The sequence below is a fragment of the Mustela erminea genome, chromosome 2 (assembly GCF_009829155.1).
Source record: "Mustela erminea isolate mMusErm1 chromosome 2, mMusErm1.Pri, whole genome shotgun sequence".
Lineage (NCBI taxonomy): Eukaryota > Metazoa > Chordata > Mammalia > Carnivora > Mustelidae > Mustela > Mustela erminea.
The window spans coordinates 160,537,176-160,555,023 of record NC_045615.1 but is presented as its reverse complement, the minus strand read 5'-3'; the positions used below and the strand labels follow the sequence as shown (position 1 = coordinate 160,555,023).

Sequence of the window (17,848 nt, the reverse complement as noted above, 5' to 3'; positions counted from 1 at the left end):
TACTCTGGATGTTTCACACTGAGAAAATAGTTACAAGTGATGCCTCCAATTAAATATGTCTTACTTTCTAGAATGTTTAACATCTTCTTGAGGCCTGTGTTTGCAAAGGATTCTGTAAGTCTAGCAGTTGATCTGCATGATGACACTCTAAGAAAGTCACTAGGTTTATCCAACCTACGTAACAGAGTATTTCAGTTGTGTGTGTTTTTTTTTTTTTACTTTATAGTTGAAGCAAAAGGGTGGTCTCATAAAGGCAAATAAATCCACCCTGACCCTTGTGAACCCTTTTCCTAAAATGTCACTGTAAAACCGGGCATGAGCCAAAATGAAAGGATAATACCTTGTACAAATATCATTTCGTAACTATTTGAACTTGGAGTATAAATGGCAGAAAGTCCATTTCTTGGATTCAAGTAGGTACCTTAATTTGTGGCAAGGTTATGGTTTCTAAATGTTAATGAGGCCTTCTTCCTTAAAAGAACAATGTCGTTATTTTGGTCTTGGTCATGTCAGAACCAACAAACTGAAGTAATTATTTCCAAATTTTGATAGTACAAGTTTTTTTCATTAAATTTTGTTCTTTTTTTTTTTTAAGTAGCCCATTTCATTGTGATAACATTTAAAAGACTACTGGAACTCATTATGTGTAGCATTTCTAAATAGATACTTCCATATCTGGAAATATTTCTCCGCACTTGGGCTCAGGCTCTTTTGATACCGCTAGGAAGAAATTTGACTATAATCCCTCCTTCCCTTTTTAAGTCGGTTCCATGCCCAGTGTGGAACACAGTGCAGGGCTTGAACTCATGACCCTGAGATTAAGACCTGAGCTGAAATCAAGAGTTGGGTGTGTGTACACACAGACACAGACACACACACACACACACCCCTGCTGAAATTTTTTTGGTAAAGAATCCAGAATTTGTGAAAATGAGAACATGTGAAAAAGAACACATTAGAAAAATTAAGTGTATGTAGTATTTTGTACATATGTGGCATATCTGGGAAAGCTGAACTAGAATTGGCAAATCTGAAACCTGCTTTACCATGACTTTATTCAGGTGTATTTGGATATCTTGATGTGCAAGTAACTGAAAATAATGCCAGTTAACATTAAAAAGTTAATTTGGGTCATACCTTTTTGTCACGCATTTATATAAAAACAGCTCGTTGAAACTGATAGATTTAGTGTAGTTCCCATAATGTTTATACTGATGTATTAGATTTCACTGACCTAAGCAAGCCATTTTTAAAGAAGATGCCTAGACACAACATGGTGTGTTTAGCTTAGTTTGCTTACCACTTGGACACAAATGCAGGGCTCTCTGACCAGTAGGGCCATGTATTTCCCTGTTGAGCCCTCTTTATTTCGTTAATACCCACTGAAGACTTGAGTCCTTTTTGACTTCTTGTCACGACAACAGGTACCGAAAGTACAGGTTACTCAGGTATTTGGCTTTTACAAATCATGGATTGTTCTTTATATATCTTGAGTTATTCTTTCTTTCTAAGCATTTATTTTTCTTTTTCCCCAACCTCTCATCTCTTTCCAGGGCGTGATTGACTACATTTTCTATTCCAAGACTCATATGAACGTGCTTGGTGTCCTGGGGCCTTTAGATCCTCAATGGCTGGTTGAGAACAACATCACTGGGTGTCCGCACCCTCACATCCCTTCAGACCACTTCTCACTGTTAACACAACTTGAACTCCACCCTCCACTTCTGCCTCTTGTCAATGGTGTTCACTTGCCTAATCGGAGGTAGTGGAGTACTGCCCCGCAACGACGGGGGAGCTGTTGCTATGGACCTGTACAGTTGTAAATCAAAGTATGTAGGAGTGAAGTATGGCCATCCTTAAGCTGCTTCTTCAGGTTCCTTTCATTATGTGTTTGCTCTAAGATTTTGTACATTTTTGTGCATATTGGTATCATTTGGCACTAGGGCTGGAACCAAAGTATTACTCTTTCCAAATTTTTAATTTAACATGTTTTTAAATTCGACCTTCTTCATATTATATTAGGAGTCAACATTCATAATTAATAAATCACCAATTTAAGGCCCAACAAGAGTGTATTTGTTTTTCCAAAACAAATACTTTCTTTTGAATGGTTTCAAATGAGCCAACCATTTTTGTAAAAGGCAATTTTTAAAAACTATAAATATGACATTTTAAACTGAATGATGGCATGCCTTACAGGAAAAGTTTCTTGGATTTCTGTTTTCCATTATAACAAACTGATTTTTGGCTCCCCAAGTCTTTTGCACATTAACAAAGCACTTAAATTTGCTAGATCTGTACATAAACTATGATACAGCCTTTAACCATAATATGAAAAATAGAGAAATTAAAGATGGTTGCACAATATGCTTTCAAAATCAGGCATTCAACAGCACATGACAGTTTGTTGGGCAAGCGCTGGTTATTTTTTTTTTTTTTTTGAGGAGTCACTGTATTTAGTTCCTCTATTAGTTATAACCTCATTAGAAGTATTAATTTTAAGTCTTTCTGTCCAGTTTATTTATTGGGAAATAGTGGGTAATTTCTACTGCCACACATCTTGAAAATAGGATATGTTATATTTTAGGATGCCCACAAAATTAGTGTCCAGTATTTTTCATTATTCTCATCTACCTTTTTTCTGTCTGGTTGTGCTAGAGAAACAGATATTATATGATCTGTATAATAATTTTTGCTGTTATAGTCAAATGTTTAAAAAAATAAACAAACTACTGAATAAAAACCCCCTAATCCAAGTTTTAAAAGGGAAAAGCGATACAAATATCTCATGTGTTTCCTGAAGTAGGACAAGTGGCTACTAGTTTTGGCTTTTTGAGGTAACATTGGAAAGGATTTGGTTGGGGGCGGCGTAGAAAGAACAGGGAGTAGCTGAAAACCTCGGATCATTTTTCCTGACTCTAGTTGCCAAATGGCCATTATATGCTTTTAATCTTTGTTTCTGTTGTCTGTCAGGGTTGAATTAAGAAGCTACTGGTTTATTCCCAACTGTCAATGCTCTTTAGAAGTGTTGGAATCCTTTTTTTGCCCAGGAGGGGCCAGTTAAAAATCTGTGACTCAAGAGGCAGTGAACGTAATACTGTTTTCTGGGGGAAAAATTGGTTGGCTACTTGATGTTAATTATGGCACAGTTAACAGGAAAAGGTTGTGTCTGTGTTTTTAAGTTTTTCTTTATTCTGCTTTTTTGCTGCTATAAGAGTTTTCTGAAATTTATATTTTAAACTTTTCATGCACTTTACTGTTTCTAGTCTCAAAATGTGATATTTTTAATAAACAAGAAATTTTCCATTATGTGAATGAAATTTTAAAAGAAAATAGCCTATATTTGTGTCTCACTAATATATAAAGTACAGGTCAAATTTAAATTATTTAATTAGTTTTAAATATATACAATTTGCCTCCTCTTTCAAACCTAACACCGTAGGCTGTTTTATTAGTCTTAAATGATGCATTTCCTTTGGTCCTTTTATACTAATTTCTTCCATAGTAAATTAATCAGGCTGTATAAGATAATATTTCCCGAGAAGGATAATTTTAGTGGGACGAGGGTGGTGGGATGATGTAATGTCATATACGGGCTTGCATCAGAAGGGTTCTGTAAAGCCTAAACTCCCTTTTAAAAGTGCCTAGTGATAGAGGCGTTGTTTGTCATCTATTATAATTGGAATGTCATTGTAGTTGAGTGAAGTTTGATGTAAATAAAATATTCTTTTAAAAATGGTAAAGTACCAGAATAAACAAACAAATAACCAAGAAACAACCATTAAGGTGACAGATTTTCCTCAGTGTGCAGGTATCCCTTCTTATATACCTCAAACATTCAACATCTAGCCATGCAAATTGATTACCTGAACCATAGTACTGGAAAGTAGAATAGCATGAAAAACTTAATTTTGTGGACATCACCTTTTTTTGTAATCAGCTACTGTATGTTTTATTTTAACCCTTTTGTCCCGGGCGGGTGTTCCGCTCCGGAGGCGCGCGCACGTTAACTAGCGATGTGAGCAATATTTCCTACCGTACTTCACTCCCGATATTTTTTGAGATGTTTGTATAAAATGGAATTTAAAGTTCACTTATGATTGTATATGAACCACAGAGGAGCCCATTTATTAATAAAAAACTTTTTTAATAGTTAAATGTAGAGGGAAAAAATAAAAAAAAATTGGGAAACATTGTAAACAGCTTAAGTTTATTTTGTGTATGATCGAGGCACTCTGTTGCAGGAAGGTGTGTAATTGGGTTCTCTCTGCTTCCAAATGCACTCTTTCAAAGCATTCATTATCCTGTGTATTTTTAATGTGGTTTTAGTAAATGTTGGTAGTAGCTCTGTTGAAGTAGGTAATTGTGTTCTGTTTTGGGTGGCACACACACTTGGGGCATGGTAACCCAAATTTCATGTGCACGGTTTCCCTTTAGCCCACTGCCCAGATTTCACACACCTTTCACCCTTTGTTCCCTTTGTAAAAGGAGTGGTATCTGTTTTGAGCTGCCAATTCAGATGATCAGAAATGCTGCTCTCCTCAGTATTGTCTCGTTACAATGCATGCCGTTCGGAACTTTGGCAGTGAGAAGCCAAAAGGAAGAGGTGAATGACATATGGTATATATTCAATGAAAGTCAATATTTATGCTTATATACTTTCTAGTTCTCAGAATCTAAGTTTAATAAGCTTTATGCCATTGGGGCTGCTGCATATTTTATCTGAAGCTAAGAGAAAATTTGGGCATTTTTAGGTTGTGATAATATGTGTTTTTTTTTAACTGTTAAATATGATTTCTGATAATTGTCTAAGAACTGGAGTGTTCCTTAAATTTATTAAAACAGTGTTGTTTGAGGAAGGGAAAACCGCACTGTTTGCTATTACAACAGTCATACAAGTGCGTGTCAAGTCACCCACTCTCTCAGGCATCAGTATCCGCCTCATAGCTTTACACATTTTGATGGGGAATATTGCAGCATCCTCAGGACTGACATCTGGGAAAGGCTCAAATCCACTTACTGCTCCTTGCTTGTTGACTTTGTTTTAAAATATTGTGCCTGGTGTCAACTTTTAAGCAACAGCACTGCCTAAAAGCAAGCAGAGAACAGAATCCCAGCACCATTCTATAGGCAACTTTTTAGAATTCAGATATAGTAAATCTGTTCAAGATTTATGATGTTTTATGTAAAAAAAATTTTGTACAACGTAGCTGAATATTTTTGTTTCATTTCTTTGATGTAAGGCGTGTGAACGTTCGTTTGAATATCACATGTTAAAGTCAGGTAATGGCACAATGGGTTCTGAGACCAGCTTCCCGCCCCTCCCCCCATTTGCCTTGTTCCAAGCTCTTTCTTTTCAAATTACTTTTCTGATATTCATAGGCAGATGTTTAATTTTACTAATAAGCATCCTGTGTGAATGTATTAAAGAAGCCACTGTGTTTTAGTGTTGTAGTTTGCAGAAATATAAAGCTTCTTTTCTTATTTGTCCCTGTTATTTGGTGTGTTACAGTTATGTACTGAATCACAGAGAAGGGAGAAAGTTGAAAGATACCTAAGGCTCATATCACTTGATTCTTTGGTGGGTTGTGTTAGAATTGAGGATGTGGCACATTAAAACTGGAACATAGGCAAACATAACTGTGTTCCATTTTAAAATTGTATCTCCTAAGTATCTCTTATTAAGTGGGTAAAAAATTAAGTTTGTATTTGCATTTCCAAGAGTTTCTAAAAATCACAAATGCTCTCTATACTTTCAAATCAAATAGCAAGAAGTAGAGAAAGCACAAGACAAAATAGATTAAATATGTTCTTTGATGGAATGAGAGGCATGTGGTTTTCATTCCTAATACAGGGCTAGGTTTTCTAGCAAATTGACCGTGTCCCAGTACTTACCAGTACTTGTTTGTTTTTAAGTCTTATATTCTGAGAGATTTTAATAGCTTTGTAAAATGTACTGACTGAGCAGTAGCTTTGGTCACAGAAAACATAGTTTCTGATACATTTGGCAGGCCATAGAATAATGGTTATATAGCAATCAATGACTTCATGGCACGTTTTCAAAAGTAGCACTCATATGTACCTATATTTTGACAGAAATGTGAATTCTCACATTTATGAGGTACTCTCTTTCTCTCCAACCTGCCCTACCCTTTAAAAAAAATCAACTTTCTAATGCGTAGGTTTGTTTAGCCTTTTCCTTCTGAATTATGTCATGTTTATAGAACTCTGAGAATTCTAGGTAGATAAATTAACTAGGAAAAGTAGAATATTTTTCTAAGCCAGGAACTTCAACTAAAGTTTTCAGTTTGTAGGCAGATGAGAACTTTTATACTTATGGTTGCTTTGATTTAATTTTTTTATGGCATCGTGATCACCAAATTCAAATTGAGACTTAAATAAATTAGTACACCTTTAACCTGGCTTATTTACCAAAGTTGAAATCTGTTTCCAGAACAGGATGGCAAGAGCATCTTTCATTTTACAGAATGATTTGGAAATGTTTATTGTATAAGCATCATCTTAAAGCTTCTGGGGAAGAAGAAAGAAGAAAGCTCTTCAAGCTATACTGCAGGGTGTTCTGAATAAGATCCATGAAAAGAAAAAAAAATTCTTTTCAGGAAGGTGGTTAAGGAGAGCGTGCATGTTTTATTATTTTAACCAAATGCCTTCTTTATGTAAGTTTCTCTGTTGAATTACTCAAGTCCTACAGCAAGAAGTAGGGAGATAACTAGGAAAAACAAGCTTGGTTAACCTACTTAGTAATTCCTTTTGGTCTAAGTTTGTTTGGGTTATTTTTGGAACCAAAGGAAAACAAGCATGTTGAGGTTTTATTCAGCATACGTTATGACATGGAAGTAATGGAATGTTTTTAAGTAAAATTTTACTTTCAAAACATATGAAATAAGGACATTTCTGTCAACTAAATATTCATTTTTTATGGCACTTAGTATAAACTCAGTAGCATTGTTCTGAAATTAGAAATTGCGTTATCAGAAACAATAAATCACATTTTGAAAAGGGTATGTAAATGCCAAGTGATATGACTCTTTTGGCATAGTACCTTGGTACATAAAGCTTTCCGAAACTTTGAGAAGTCATAGTTTGGCACCTGTTAGTAGTTCTTTGTTTCAACAATCTCCCCCAGATTTAGATAATTTTCCTACTTGTGTATCTGTCACTTTCAACTCTAAAAGCATAAGAATCATGGTAACCCTCTCAGAAGTGCTCCGTCCTTGCTCATTTTTGTTTTGTGTTAATTTCTAGTTACTTGACATATAACTGTATTTTCTTTGAAGCTAACAATGGTTATATGTACCACATTCGTTTAGTTAGTTATCTTAACTCACACAATTGGCTCAGCATTGATGTGTCAAACAATGGCTTTGCTTCTTAACAGGCTTAGTTTCCTGCTACTTGTTTCAGTCTTGATACAGTAAGTGATGCAGTAGTCCGGGTGTGTATGTATTCAGAAGCTGTACTGTTCTTTCTCTGTGCTTAACTTGCTAAAAATATATTCCCTTACCTGTGAAATTCCTGAGCGGTGCTCTGCCAACTTTTTTGGGGGGGCGGGGTGGGGAGGAGTTTGGATGGCTGTATTACTGCACACTGGATCTGGAATTGTTCAGTGTTGTGAGTGGCAAATTTCTTAAACACCAGCAGCACTGAGAAGTGCACTATGGGCATTCGTACAGTTGTCCAAATGTAAGCATTTCTTTCATCCAGGAGAAGTTGAGGAATAGAGTTCATTGGAGTCCTTGGAATATTTTGAGGATGAGCATTTCAAACTTTGGCTTTTTTACCTCTGGATGGGGTGGTATGGAGGGAGTTTTGTTTTTTGTTTTTGTTTTTTAAGAGAAAGTGTGTGTTTGTACCTTCTCTTTCGGAAAGGCCAGGGTGTTGATCACATTCACTATGGGTTAATTTATATCTTCCATTGTGATTTCATTCAACCATAAAACAAGTGCCAACTAAATATCCATGAGACGATCTACTCTTCAACTCAATTTACCATTTGAATAGGGAAAGGTTCATTTATTTTCATTATTTGGCATTAAGTTAATAATTCATTGTTTTGCCTAAATTTGAGTCATTCTGTGGCCTATAAAGTGTTTTTGTAACTAATTTAATGGTTGGTAAGCAAAGCACTTCAGTTTAAAACTGAACAAGATATTTTGGTAATTTTTCCTCTGAATACTTGGGGGTTTCTACTGATACTATTTCAGAACAAATTCTCCTGTTTTAGGTTGTATATTTACTTTGTTTTTGTCCTAAGAAAAAGCCAAGCACTAAATCAATTTGTTACTGTGTTCCAGTAATCAGTTTAAGATCTAAGATTTTCCTTTCTTTTTCTTTTTTCTTCTTTGTGTTCTTTTTTTTTAAAAATTCATTCTCTTTTTAATTAGAAGACTTAATGAAGTGCCATGTAATTATAGCTTACTAGTGTTTAATGTTTAATAGACTGGTTCTGTGGTGTCCTAATCATTTAACACTCTGTCATCCTTGGAGAAAGTGGTTCTGCTCTTACTGAACACATTCTCTCTGACAAAATCACCAGCTGCTTTATTTTTCTATTTATTACAGTTAAATGGTTGATGAGGTCTGAAACTTGAGCAAACTGCTCAGCTGAGATGTTTTCACAATAGACACTGTACAAAATGTGCGTGCAAAAGGACACAGTTGGGTGGTAGTATTTTTTCATTAATGTGAACATTGACTAAACAAAGCAGTCCTGCCTTTTAAATCTTGTGGCAGCTCAGAGGGAGGTGCTTAAGAACCTTAACTACTATGTCAGATGACAAAATACTTTTTTCCATTTTGGAGATTGGGTACTGCTCACACATGATGTATAGGGCTAAATATATGCTTGTTTCCTTGCACCTGTGTACTTCCTCTTCTCTCCCTCCCTTTCCTTCCCCTGTAGGCAATAAATGGCCATTTTGCAACTGCATACCTTTGTCTTGGTTTTTTACTGTATTTGTGCAGTATGTGTCTGCTTTTAGGTTAGTACATCTCTTGGAAAGTGAAGTAAGAAGCCAAGGTAATTCAGGCAAAAAGTTACAGATTCATGCTACTCTCTCCCACCCCCCGTGAAAGCTATATTACTGCTTAAATAGTACTTTGTTTAGAATAGATTTGGAAGTTAGCCTTAGTTATGGCTTGATTTGGCTGAAGAAATATGAGCAGAGGGACTCAGAAGTGAGGCTTTAAGACCCAGTGTGCAATTTGCCATGTTCCCTTTTCTTGCCTTGGTGATGATAGAAGTGTATATTGAGATTCAACTTTCCATCCTAAGTCTTTGACTTTGACAAACAGAGCTTGCCTGCTGACCTACACAGAAAATGAAGTGAGAGAAACAACAGCCAAATCTCAATGTCTTCATAAAGTTTTGTTATTGCAGCATGATCTAGCCCATCCTGACTGATATACAACCATCAGATCTGCTGAGTTACCAGCAGTAATCTGTCTCAATAAGCGGACCTCCCAAGACCTAGAATAAACTCATTCAACAAACATTTCAAGTATCTACTATGAACAAAGTGCTTTGGGGATATAAAGTTGTACAAGTTCCATATCCTCCCAAGAATTCACTTTGCAAACACTCTTTTATGACGTAAAATACTAAAGTGTTATAGTAAAGGTATCTTAAATTTTTAGAATCTTGGAAGGGGGGAGGGAAAGGCTCACAAATAGCTATTTTGAAACTGTTTAGGGATATTCAGTTGAAAAGTGATTTTAAGATATGGTGTGATAGAGACCAGATTATTCTTGAAGAGCATAAAACAAAACAAAACAACAACAACAAAAAAAACAACAACTGTCCAGTTTAATAAGTGCTTAGGGAAGGTAATGGAAGGTTTTGTGGTAACAGATTGTGAGCATCAGCAAATCTCTAGCTCAGTGCCTAGTGACTGGCCATTTTTACCGACCCCAAGGATCCTTTCTTTATAGAGGTCTTGACACTGGCTAGCCTTTAGGAAGCACTCCAGAATAGAATCACTTCAAGTGTATCTCAGAAGGACCAGATTTTAGGATGACTGGCTTATTAAGAAGATACTCCTAAAATAGAGGAATCAAGACACTAACCAAGTGTCCTTGCATCCCCTCATGTGACCTTGATAAAAATGTACCCTTAATGGTAAAATGGATGTAAGAAATTGAATCTCATGAAATGTTAGAAAAATCAGACATCAAGATGAGTTTGCATGCAGGTAATTTATTTGGAGAAATGATCCCAGGGAAGAAAAGGGGTGTAGGAATAACAATAGAGAAAGAGGGAAAGCCAAGTCAAGGGTGCAATATTGAGCCAATCACCTCTCTGGGCAACGGGGACATAAACTTGCCACTAACCCTTTGAGGAGCTGAGTAGAATGCACTCAAAATTGTCTTCATGAGGGATGAGAGAGGAGAGAATTTGTGGGCTCCCATGAGAAAAGTATGCTCTCTTCTGTCAGCATTCCAGATTTTACTCAGCTTTGCACCAGTGCACCAGTGGATCTAGATTGCTTTCCTAGGGTTTGGCAACCAAGACCTTCATCCCAACAAGATGTTTTGTGCTTGTTGGGCATGGTTGCTTGAGTTTGCCAGCCATCCCTGGACGTGAAAGAAGCAAGAGCTGTCCGTGAATCACTTGGGTTCCACATAGGCTTATTCTTGCCTCCCATTGTGTACCAGCAACCTTACTTTTTCATGCCAGAACGATGAATCTTTGTACACTAGCATTGTGAGTCTGAAATGACCCCTTCCTGGGGACCTCCAATGCCTGGAAGATATGTGGGTATTAAGGCTCAGTCTAAGTCCACCTCAGCACCTCTGAAACGCCATCCCATCCCAGAGTTTCCCACAAGTTGCACATTAATCTCTATTTCAGAGTATGCTTCCAAAGGAACACAACCTGCCACACCAAATTTCAAGAAATCATGCCTGCTGCTATTAGGACTGACTTTTTACTATGACTAAAAATCTTGAATCACAATAGAATGCCACCATATCAATACATTATTCCTTATGCAGTCTTAGGTATCTCAGATTCAACACTTTCAAGATCCACTACTGTATGTTTCTTCAGTCCCTGGACATAGAATTAGTCAGGTCTTAGAAGTCTTTGGGTGTGAAAGCTATTTACTTTCGGTTTAAGTGCTATATACGTCTGTTCAGTTGGTACTGTGATGTCACCATAATTACTGATCTCAAGTTCAAAGAAGGGAGGCATGGGTGGGTCTTAAGGAGGACAAACAGTCTTTTGAGGCATCTTTCACAAGTAAGAACTTTGCAAGTTATCCAGACAAAAGGAGGTTTCTTTTTCTAGGAAGGGGGAGGGCCCTAAGGGTTCAAGGACATCTGGGGATTTGAGCTTCTCTGGCTTTTCACTTGTTTTAAAAATTTATTTGAGAGAAAGGGTGTGAGGGGTGGAGGACAGCGAGAGAGAATCTCAAGCAGACTCCCTGCTGAGTGCAGAGCTCAGTGCTGGGCTCAATCTCATGACCCTGGGATCATGACCTGGGCCAAAATCAAGAATCCAAAGCTTAACTGACTAAGTCATCCAGGTGACTCTTCTCTGGTTTTTCTATCACATGTTCCTATCCCAGCGTTTAGAACCTCACTTTGCACAACCTTGAAGATTATGCTCATCTTTGTTGTGGCTCTGCTACCATTACACACATCCTGTGTCTGATCTTTAGCATTGTTTACCCCATGGCTGATGAAATAATCATTAAAGCACTGTCCTGGGTGTATCTGACTTTCAAAGTATGTCTTGAGTTGAAATTGGCTAATCTGAGCCTGTCATTTTCTTTTTTCAAGATGTCCAAAGTAAATCTTGAGAACCCGACAACCTCATAGTCCTTATACTTAAAACTGCACCATATGGCTTAGGTGTTACTGCTTCCCCTATAAGCTGGTGCTTCTCTGCGACCTGTACTTCAAATCCACCACCAGTGAAAGTACACTGGGGTCATCCACCAACAACAGAGTGACTAGAGAGTGATCCAGATCCAGAAGCATCTGCTTTGTTGGGCTGCTTCTGTTAATGACTATCTTGGCCCAAGTTTCTCCAAAGAACAGAGTCTGGGAGATCTTCCTTGCAGGTAGTTGATGTTGAGATGTGGTCTTAAGAAACAAGAGTGGGAACTAGGAAGAATTAAATGGGGAAAGAACACAAGCCCATTCAATGGTGTGTTCTGCTGATTACTTCTGTGAGCAACTAAGGCTTGAACTTACCAGGAGCCCTCCAAGGAACCAAGTAAAATGTACCTGTGAATGTCCACCTGAGGAGTGGAAGAGGAGAAGTTTTATCCAATGGCTGCTCAACCCTCGTGGTCAGCGGTCATTTACCTGGATGTTATTAACTCTCTCATCTATTGAGGTTCAGCTTTTATCCTCAAATATGATGTGGTGGGTGACCTTGAATTCTGTTAAAACAAGTCAAGGAAATGTACTTAACATTACAACAGCAAATGATAAAGTTCTTATTAAAATAAACTTAAAGGGCGCCTGGGTGGCTCAGGGGGTTAATGCCTCTGCCTTTGGCTCAGTTCATGATCCCGGGGTCCTGGGATCGAGCCCCACATCGGGCTCTCTGCTCGGCAAGGAGCCTGCTTCCCTTCCTCTCTATCTGCCTGCCTCTCTGCCTACTTGTGATCTCTGTCTGTCAAATAAATAAATAAAATCTTTAAAAAAATAAAAAAAAATAAACTTAAGAGTAGTCCTGTGTTTTCTAAGCATATTCTAGGCACTTGCATTTCTTTATTTGGATCACGGCAAATATGTAAATTAATATAAAAACTAGAATTTACTCTTTCATGATTTAATTTGTACCAGGTACTATTTATTTGCTTTATATACATGAAACCATTCAATCTTCACAACAGCCCAGTAAAATATGTACTGTAATTCTCTTAATTTTTTCAGATGAGGAAACTGAGGCCCAGAGAACTTCGTAACTCAATAACTGTGTGCTCTTGGTCATGAGTTGGTGTAGGAAACGGGAAGGACCTTGGCAGCAAGCATAGGCTAGAGTGCAAGTGGCCCTTCCTATTGGGCTATGCAGACCTATGGCATTGGAGGTCCAGCTGCTGCTACACAATGGGCACAGGGAGGGATATATTTGGCACCCAGGGGTGTACTTGGTGACTCTGGGCATTTCCTTGCTCCATTTTGTTGTGTAACTGACAAGTGCAAAAATCATGAAAAAGGCATCTCCGAGAGCAGAGATGCTGGTTGAGAGTGACAGGAAGTTTAGTGTTGGTGGGTAGTGGAGGAGGGAGATGATGGGTATCAACTGTAGCCCCAGAACAGCTGCAACACAGAACTAGTTCATCTTACTTAACTTTCCCTTGTAATTCTGGGGGGCAGAGGATGGAGATGCTTTCAAAATGTATTATACAAGATAAGTGACTGGCTCAAGGTGGTGCTCTGATCACTGGTAACTCTTAAAGACTTTCATCTGGGAGTGGGATGTCCACTGAGAATATTCCTGAAAAGTACCCCAGACTGAGGTAGGACAGCTGCCTTGCCAGACGTCATGTCCTGTTCTGGGAGGGGATATCTATCTGTGGCTAGATATCAGTGGCTTGTGAATGTGGGGCTAATGAGTTGAGCCTCCTCACATAGACCTGTGACAATTCTGAATGGATGTGGCCAGCTCCAGAGCCCTCATTGCAATGGTCAAGGTCTTTGTTGTGACTGCATTTCTTCCGCCCCCAGGTTTGATCTTGGACCTCTCCACAAAACTTCCTGAGTGCTAGTCTCCATCTCGCAATCTCTTTTCCTGGAATATCCACAGGGTGGGTAATTACACCAGTGCTCTTGGATTATAAGAATCTTACTAAAGAAGACTGTAGTACTTGACATATATGATAAGTTCCTAGTATGTATGTGTATATTTCATAAATATATACCAAACACTTAAGGATGTGCAAAACATAGAAACAAATATGTAGACCTTATTTAAAGGTGTGTAGATCTGGGGTATCTGGCTCGTCAACTGAGTGCTTGTTTTGGCTTTTTGCTCAGGTCATGATCTCAGGGTCATGGGATTGAGCCCTGCATATGGGCTCTGCCTCTGTGCTCAGTCCAGAACCTACTTAAGATTCGTTTCCTCTATTCCTCTCCAGCTCATGAGCACCCTTTCTTTTTCTTTTCTTTTTATTTTCTTAAGGAATCTTAAGGAAAAAAGTGTGTAGGTCAAATGGTGTAATTTATGGGGACTTATGGTCTCTTCATATGGATTTGGTTTGGAAGTACCTATAATAAGAGGTTGCATTAGTTAGGATTCAGTTGAAAAAACAGAAGATACACTCTTTCAATCAAGATGAGTAGAATATACGGCATGAGTTAAATGGGTGAGGAAAAAATGTTGTCAAATAGTGCATTGTATCTCCCTGATGGCTAGTGACGATGAACATTTTTTTATGTGTCTGATAGCCATTTGTATGTCTTCATTGGAGAAGTGTCTGTTCATATCTTCTGCCCATTTTTCATATGATTATCACTTATTTGTGATAATCATAACAAATAGCATGGAGGACAAGGGGAGAGGGAGAGAAGGGAGTTGGAGGAAATTGGAAGGGGAGGTGAACCATGAGAGACTATGGACTCTGAAAAACAATCTGAGGGTTTTGAAGGGGCAGGGGTGGGAGGTTGGGGGAACCAGGTGGTGGGTATTGGAGAGAGTACAGATTGCATAGAGCACTGGGTGTGATGCAAAAACAATGAATACTGTTACGCTGAAAATAAATAAAAAAAATAGTGCATTGTAAGGCAAAATGGGGATTAACAACATCTAATAGCCACTGTAATGTTTAAGCCACTGGAAATCAGGAGAAGATGGGGTTACCGATCAGGAGTTAAAACTGTGGCAGGCACTGCCTGTGGGAGGTGGTGTCACAAAGGGAGGAGCTATCTTTTAAGGGCTGGGGTCACGGAGAAGACCCAAGTGTCTGCTGGAAATGCTACCTGTAGCAGTAAAAGAAAGTGAAAGATGCCGGCTTTCTCTTCTTCCTTACAGCTCTCTACCATGTCTCTCCTTGGCGGGACTTAACCAGAAGTGATTGGCAAAGAAGACTGAAAAGTATTCACATGGTATATTCAGAATAAAGAATGAGAAATAAGTGTGGAAACAAGCAAGCAAATCATTAGCATGCACTTTTGTTTTTTTCCACTCAGCATCTGTTTTCATGTTTTAATCAATCTTTTTTTTTCTTGTACTTTATTTGCATTATCTTTCTTTTTATTGTGGTAAAAACTTAACATTTTCTGTCTTAACCATTTTTTAAGGGTTCTATACTGTTGTATATATTCATACTGTTATGCAGCAGATCTCTAGAACTTTTTCACTTTGCAAACTAAAACTCTATACCCATTGAACAATAATTTATTATTCACCCTCCTTCCCCCCAAACTCCTCCCCAAGCCTCTGGCCACTTCCATTCTATTTTCTGTTCCTATTTATTTAACTACTTTATTTTTTAAAATTGTATTTTTTAAAAAAATTATCTTTATTAACCTATAATGTATTATTTGCCCCAGGGGTACAGGTCTGTGAATCAGACACATTTCAAACATAACCATAGCATATAACCTCCCCAATGTCCATAGCCCAACCACCCTATTCTGCCCCCCACCCCTCCAACAACCCTCAGTTTGTTTTGTGAGATTAAGAGTCTCTTATGGTTTGTCTCCCTCCTGACCCCATCTTGTTTCATTTTAGACTCCCCTACCCCCCCACAACCTGTGCTCTGCCTCTCAAATTCCTCATATCAGGGAGATCATATGAAAATTGTTTTTCTTTGATTGATTTGCTTCGCTTAGCAAAATACCCTCTAGTTCCATCCACATTGTTGCAAATGGTAAGATTTCATTTCTTTTGATGGATGCATAGTATTACATTGTATATATACACCACATCTTCTTTATCCATTTGTCTGTTGATGGACATCTAGGTTCTTTCCATAGTTTGGCTATTGTGGACATTGCTGCTATAAACATTTGGGTGCATCAATGCCCCTTCAGATGACTACATTTGTATCTTTAGGGTAAATACCCAGTAGTGTGATAGCTGGGTCAAAGGGTAGCTATATGTTCAACTTTTTGAGGAACCTTCATACTGTTTTCCAGAGTGGCTGCACTAGCTTGCATTCCCACCAACAGTATAGGAGGGTTCCCCTTTCTTTGCATCCTCTCTAACACCTGTCATTTCCTGACTTGTTAATTTTAGCCATTCTGACTGGTGTGAGGTGGTATCTCATTGTGGTTTTGATTTGTATTTCCCTGATGCCAAGTGATATGGAGCACTTTTTTATGCGTCTGTTGGTCATCTGGATGTCTTCTTTGCAGAAATGTCCATTCATGCCTTCTGCCCATTTCTTGATTGGTTCTTTGGTGTTGAGTTTGTTAAGCTCTTTATAGATTTTGGATACTAGCCCTTTATCTGATATGTCATTTGCAATTATCTTCTCCCGTTCTGTCAGTTGTCTTTCGGTTTTGTTGACTGTTTCCTTTGCTGTGCAAAAGCTTTTGATCTTGATGAAGTCCCAATAGTTTATTTTTGGTTTCCTCACCTTTGGTGATGTTTCTAGGAAGAAGTTGCGTAGCTGAGGTTGAGGAAGTTTCTGCCTGTGTTCTCCTCAAGGATTTTGATGGATTCCTGTCTCACATTGAGGTATTTCATCCATTTTGAGTCTATTTTTGTGTATGGTGTAAGGAAATGGTCCAGTTTCCTTCTTCTGCATGTGGCTGTCCAGTTTTCCCACCGCCATTTGTTGAAGAGATGGTCTTTTTACCATTGGACATTCTTTTCCTCCGTTGTCAGAGATTAGTTGACCATCGCGTTGAGGGTCCATTTCTGGGCTCTCTATTCTGTTCCATTGATCTATGTGTTTGTTTTTGTGCCAGTACCATACGGTCTTGATGATGACAGCTTTGTAACAGAGTTTAAAGTCTGGAGTTGTGATGCCATCAACTTTGGCTTTCTTTTTCAACATTCCTCTGGCTATTGGGGGTCTTTTCTGGTTCCATATAAATTTTGTGATTATTTGTTTCATTTCTTTGAAAAAAAATTGATGGTATTTTGTTAGGGATTGCATTAAATGTGTAGATTGCTTTAGTTAGCATAGACATTTTCACAATATTTGTTCTTCCACTCCATGAGCAGGGGACGTTTTTTCATTTCTTTGTGTCTTCCTCAATTTCTTTCTTGAGTATTCTATAGTTTTTTTTAATTAAATTAATTTATTTTTAGCATAACAGTATTCCTTGTTTTTGCACCACACCCAGTGCTCCATGCAATCTGTGCCCTCTCTAATACCCACCACCTGATTCCCCCAACCTCCCACCCTCCCGCCCCTTCAAACCCCTCAGATTGTTTTTCAGAGTCCATAGTCTCTCATGATTCACCTCCCCTTCCAATTTCCCCCAACTCCTTTCTCCTCTCTAACTCCCCATGTCCTCCATGCTATTTGTTATGCTCCACAAATAAGTGAAACCATATGATAATTGACTCTCTCTGCTTGACTTATTTCACTCAGCATAATCTCTTCCAGTCCCGTCCATGTTGCTACAAAAGTTGGGTATTCATCCTTTCTGATGGAGGCATCATACTCCATAGTGTATATGGACCACATTTTCCTTATCCATTCGTCAATTGGAGGGCATCTTGGTTCTTTCCACAGTTTGGTGACCATGGCCATTCCTGCTCTAAACATTGGGGTACAGATGGCCCTTCTTTTCACGACATCTGTATCTTTGGGGTAAATACCCAGGAGTGCAATTGCAGGGTCATAGGGAAGTTCTATTTTTAATTTCTTGAGGAATCTCCACACTGTTCTCCAAAGAGGCTGCACCAACTTGA

General features: G+C 38.2%; 1 protein-coding gene across 5 annotated transcripts in view; it reads left to right on the top strand.

The window, feature by feature from the left end:
* CNOT6L (CCR4-NOT transcription complex subunit 6 like) overlaps positions 1-3,892 on the top strand; it is a 112,687-nt gene extending 108,795 nt beyond the window's left edge. For all 5 annotated transcript variants that reach the window (XM_032334674.1, XM_032334675.1, XM_032334678.1 and 2 more), the window contains one exon: positions 1,554-3,892. In XM_032334674.1, the coding sequence (XP_032190565.1) occupies positions 1,554-1,766 (213 nt within the window). In that variant the 3' untranslated portion in view covers positions 1,767-3,892. The remainder of the gene's footprint in view (positions 1-1,553) is intronic.
* The last annotated feature ends 13,956 nt before the right edge of the window (positions 3,893-17,848 follow it).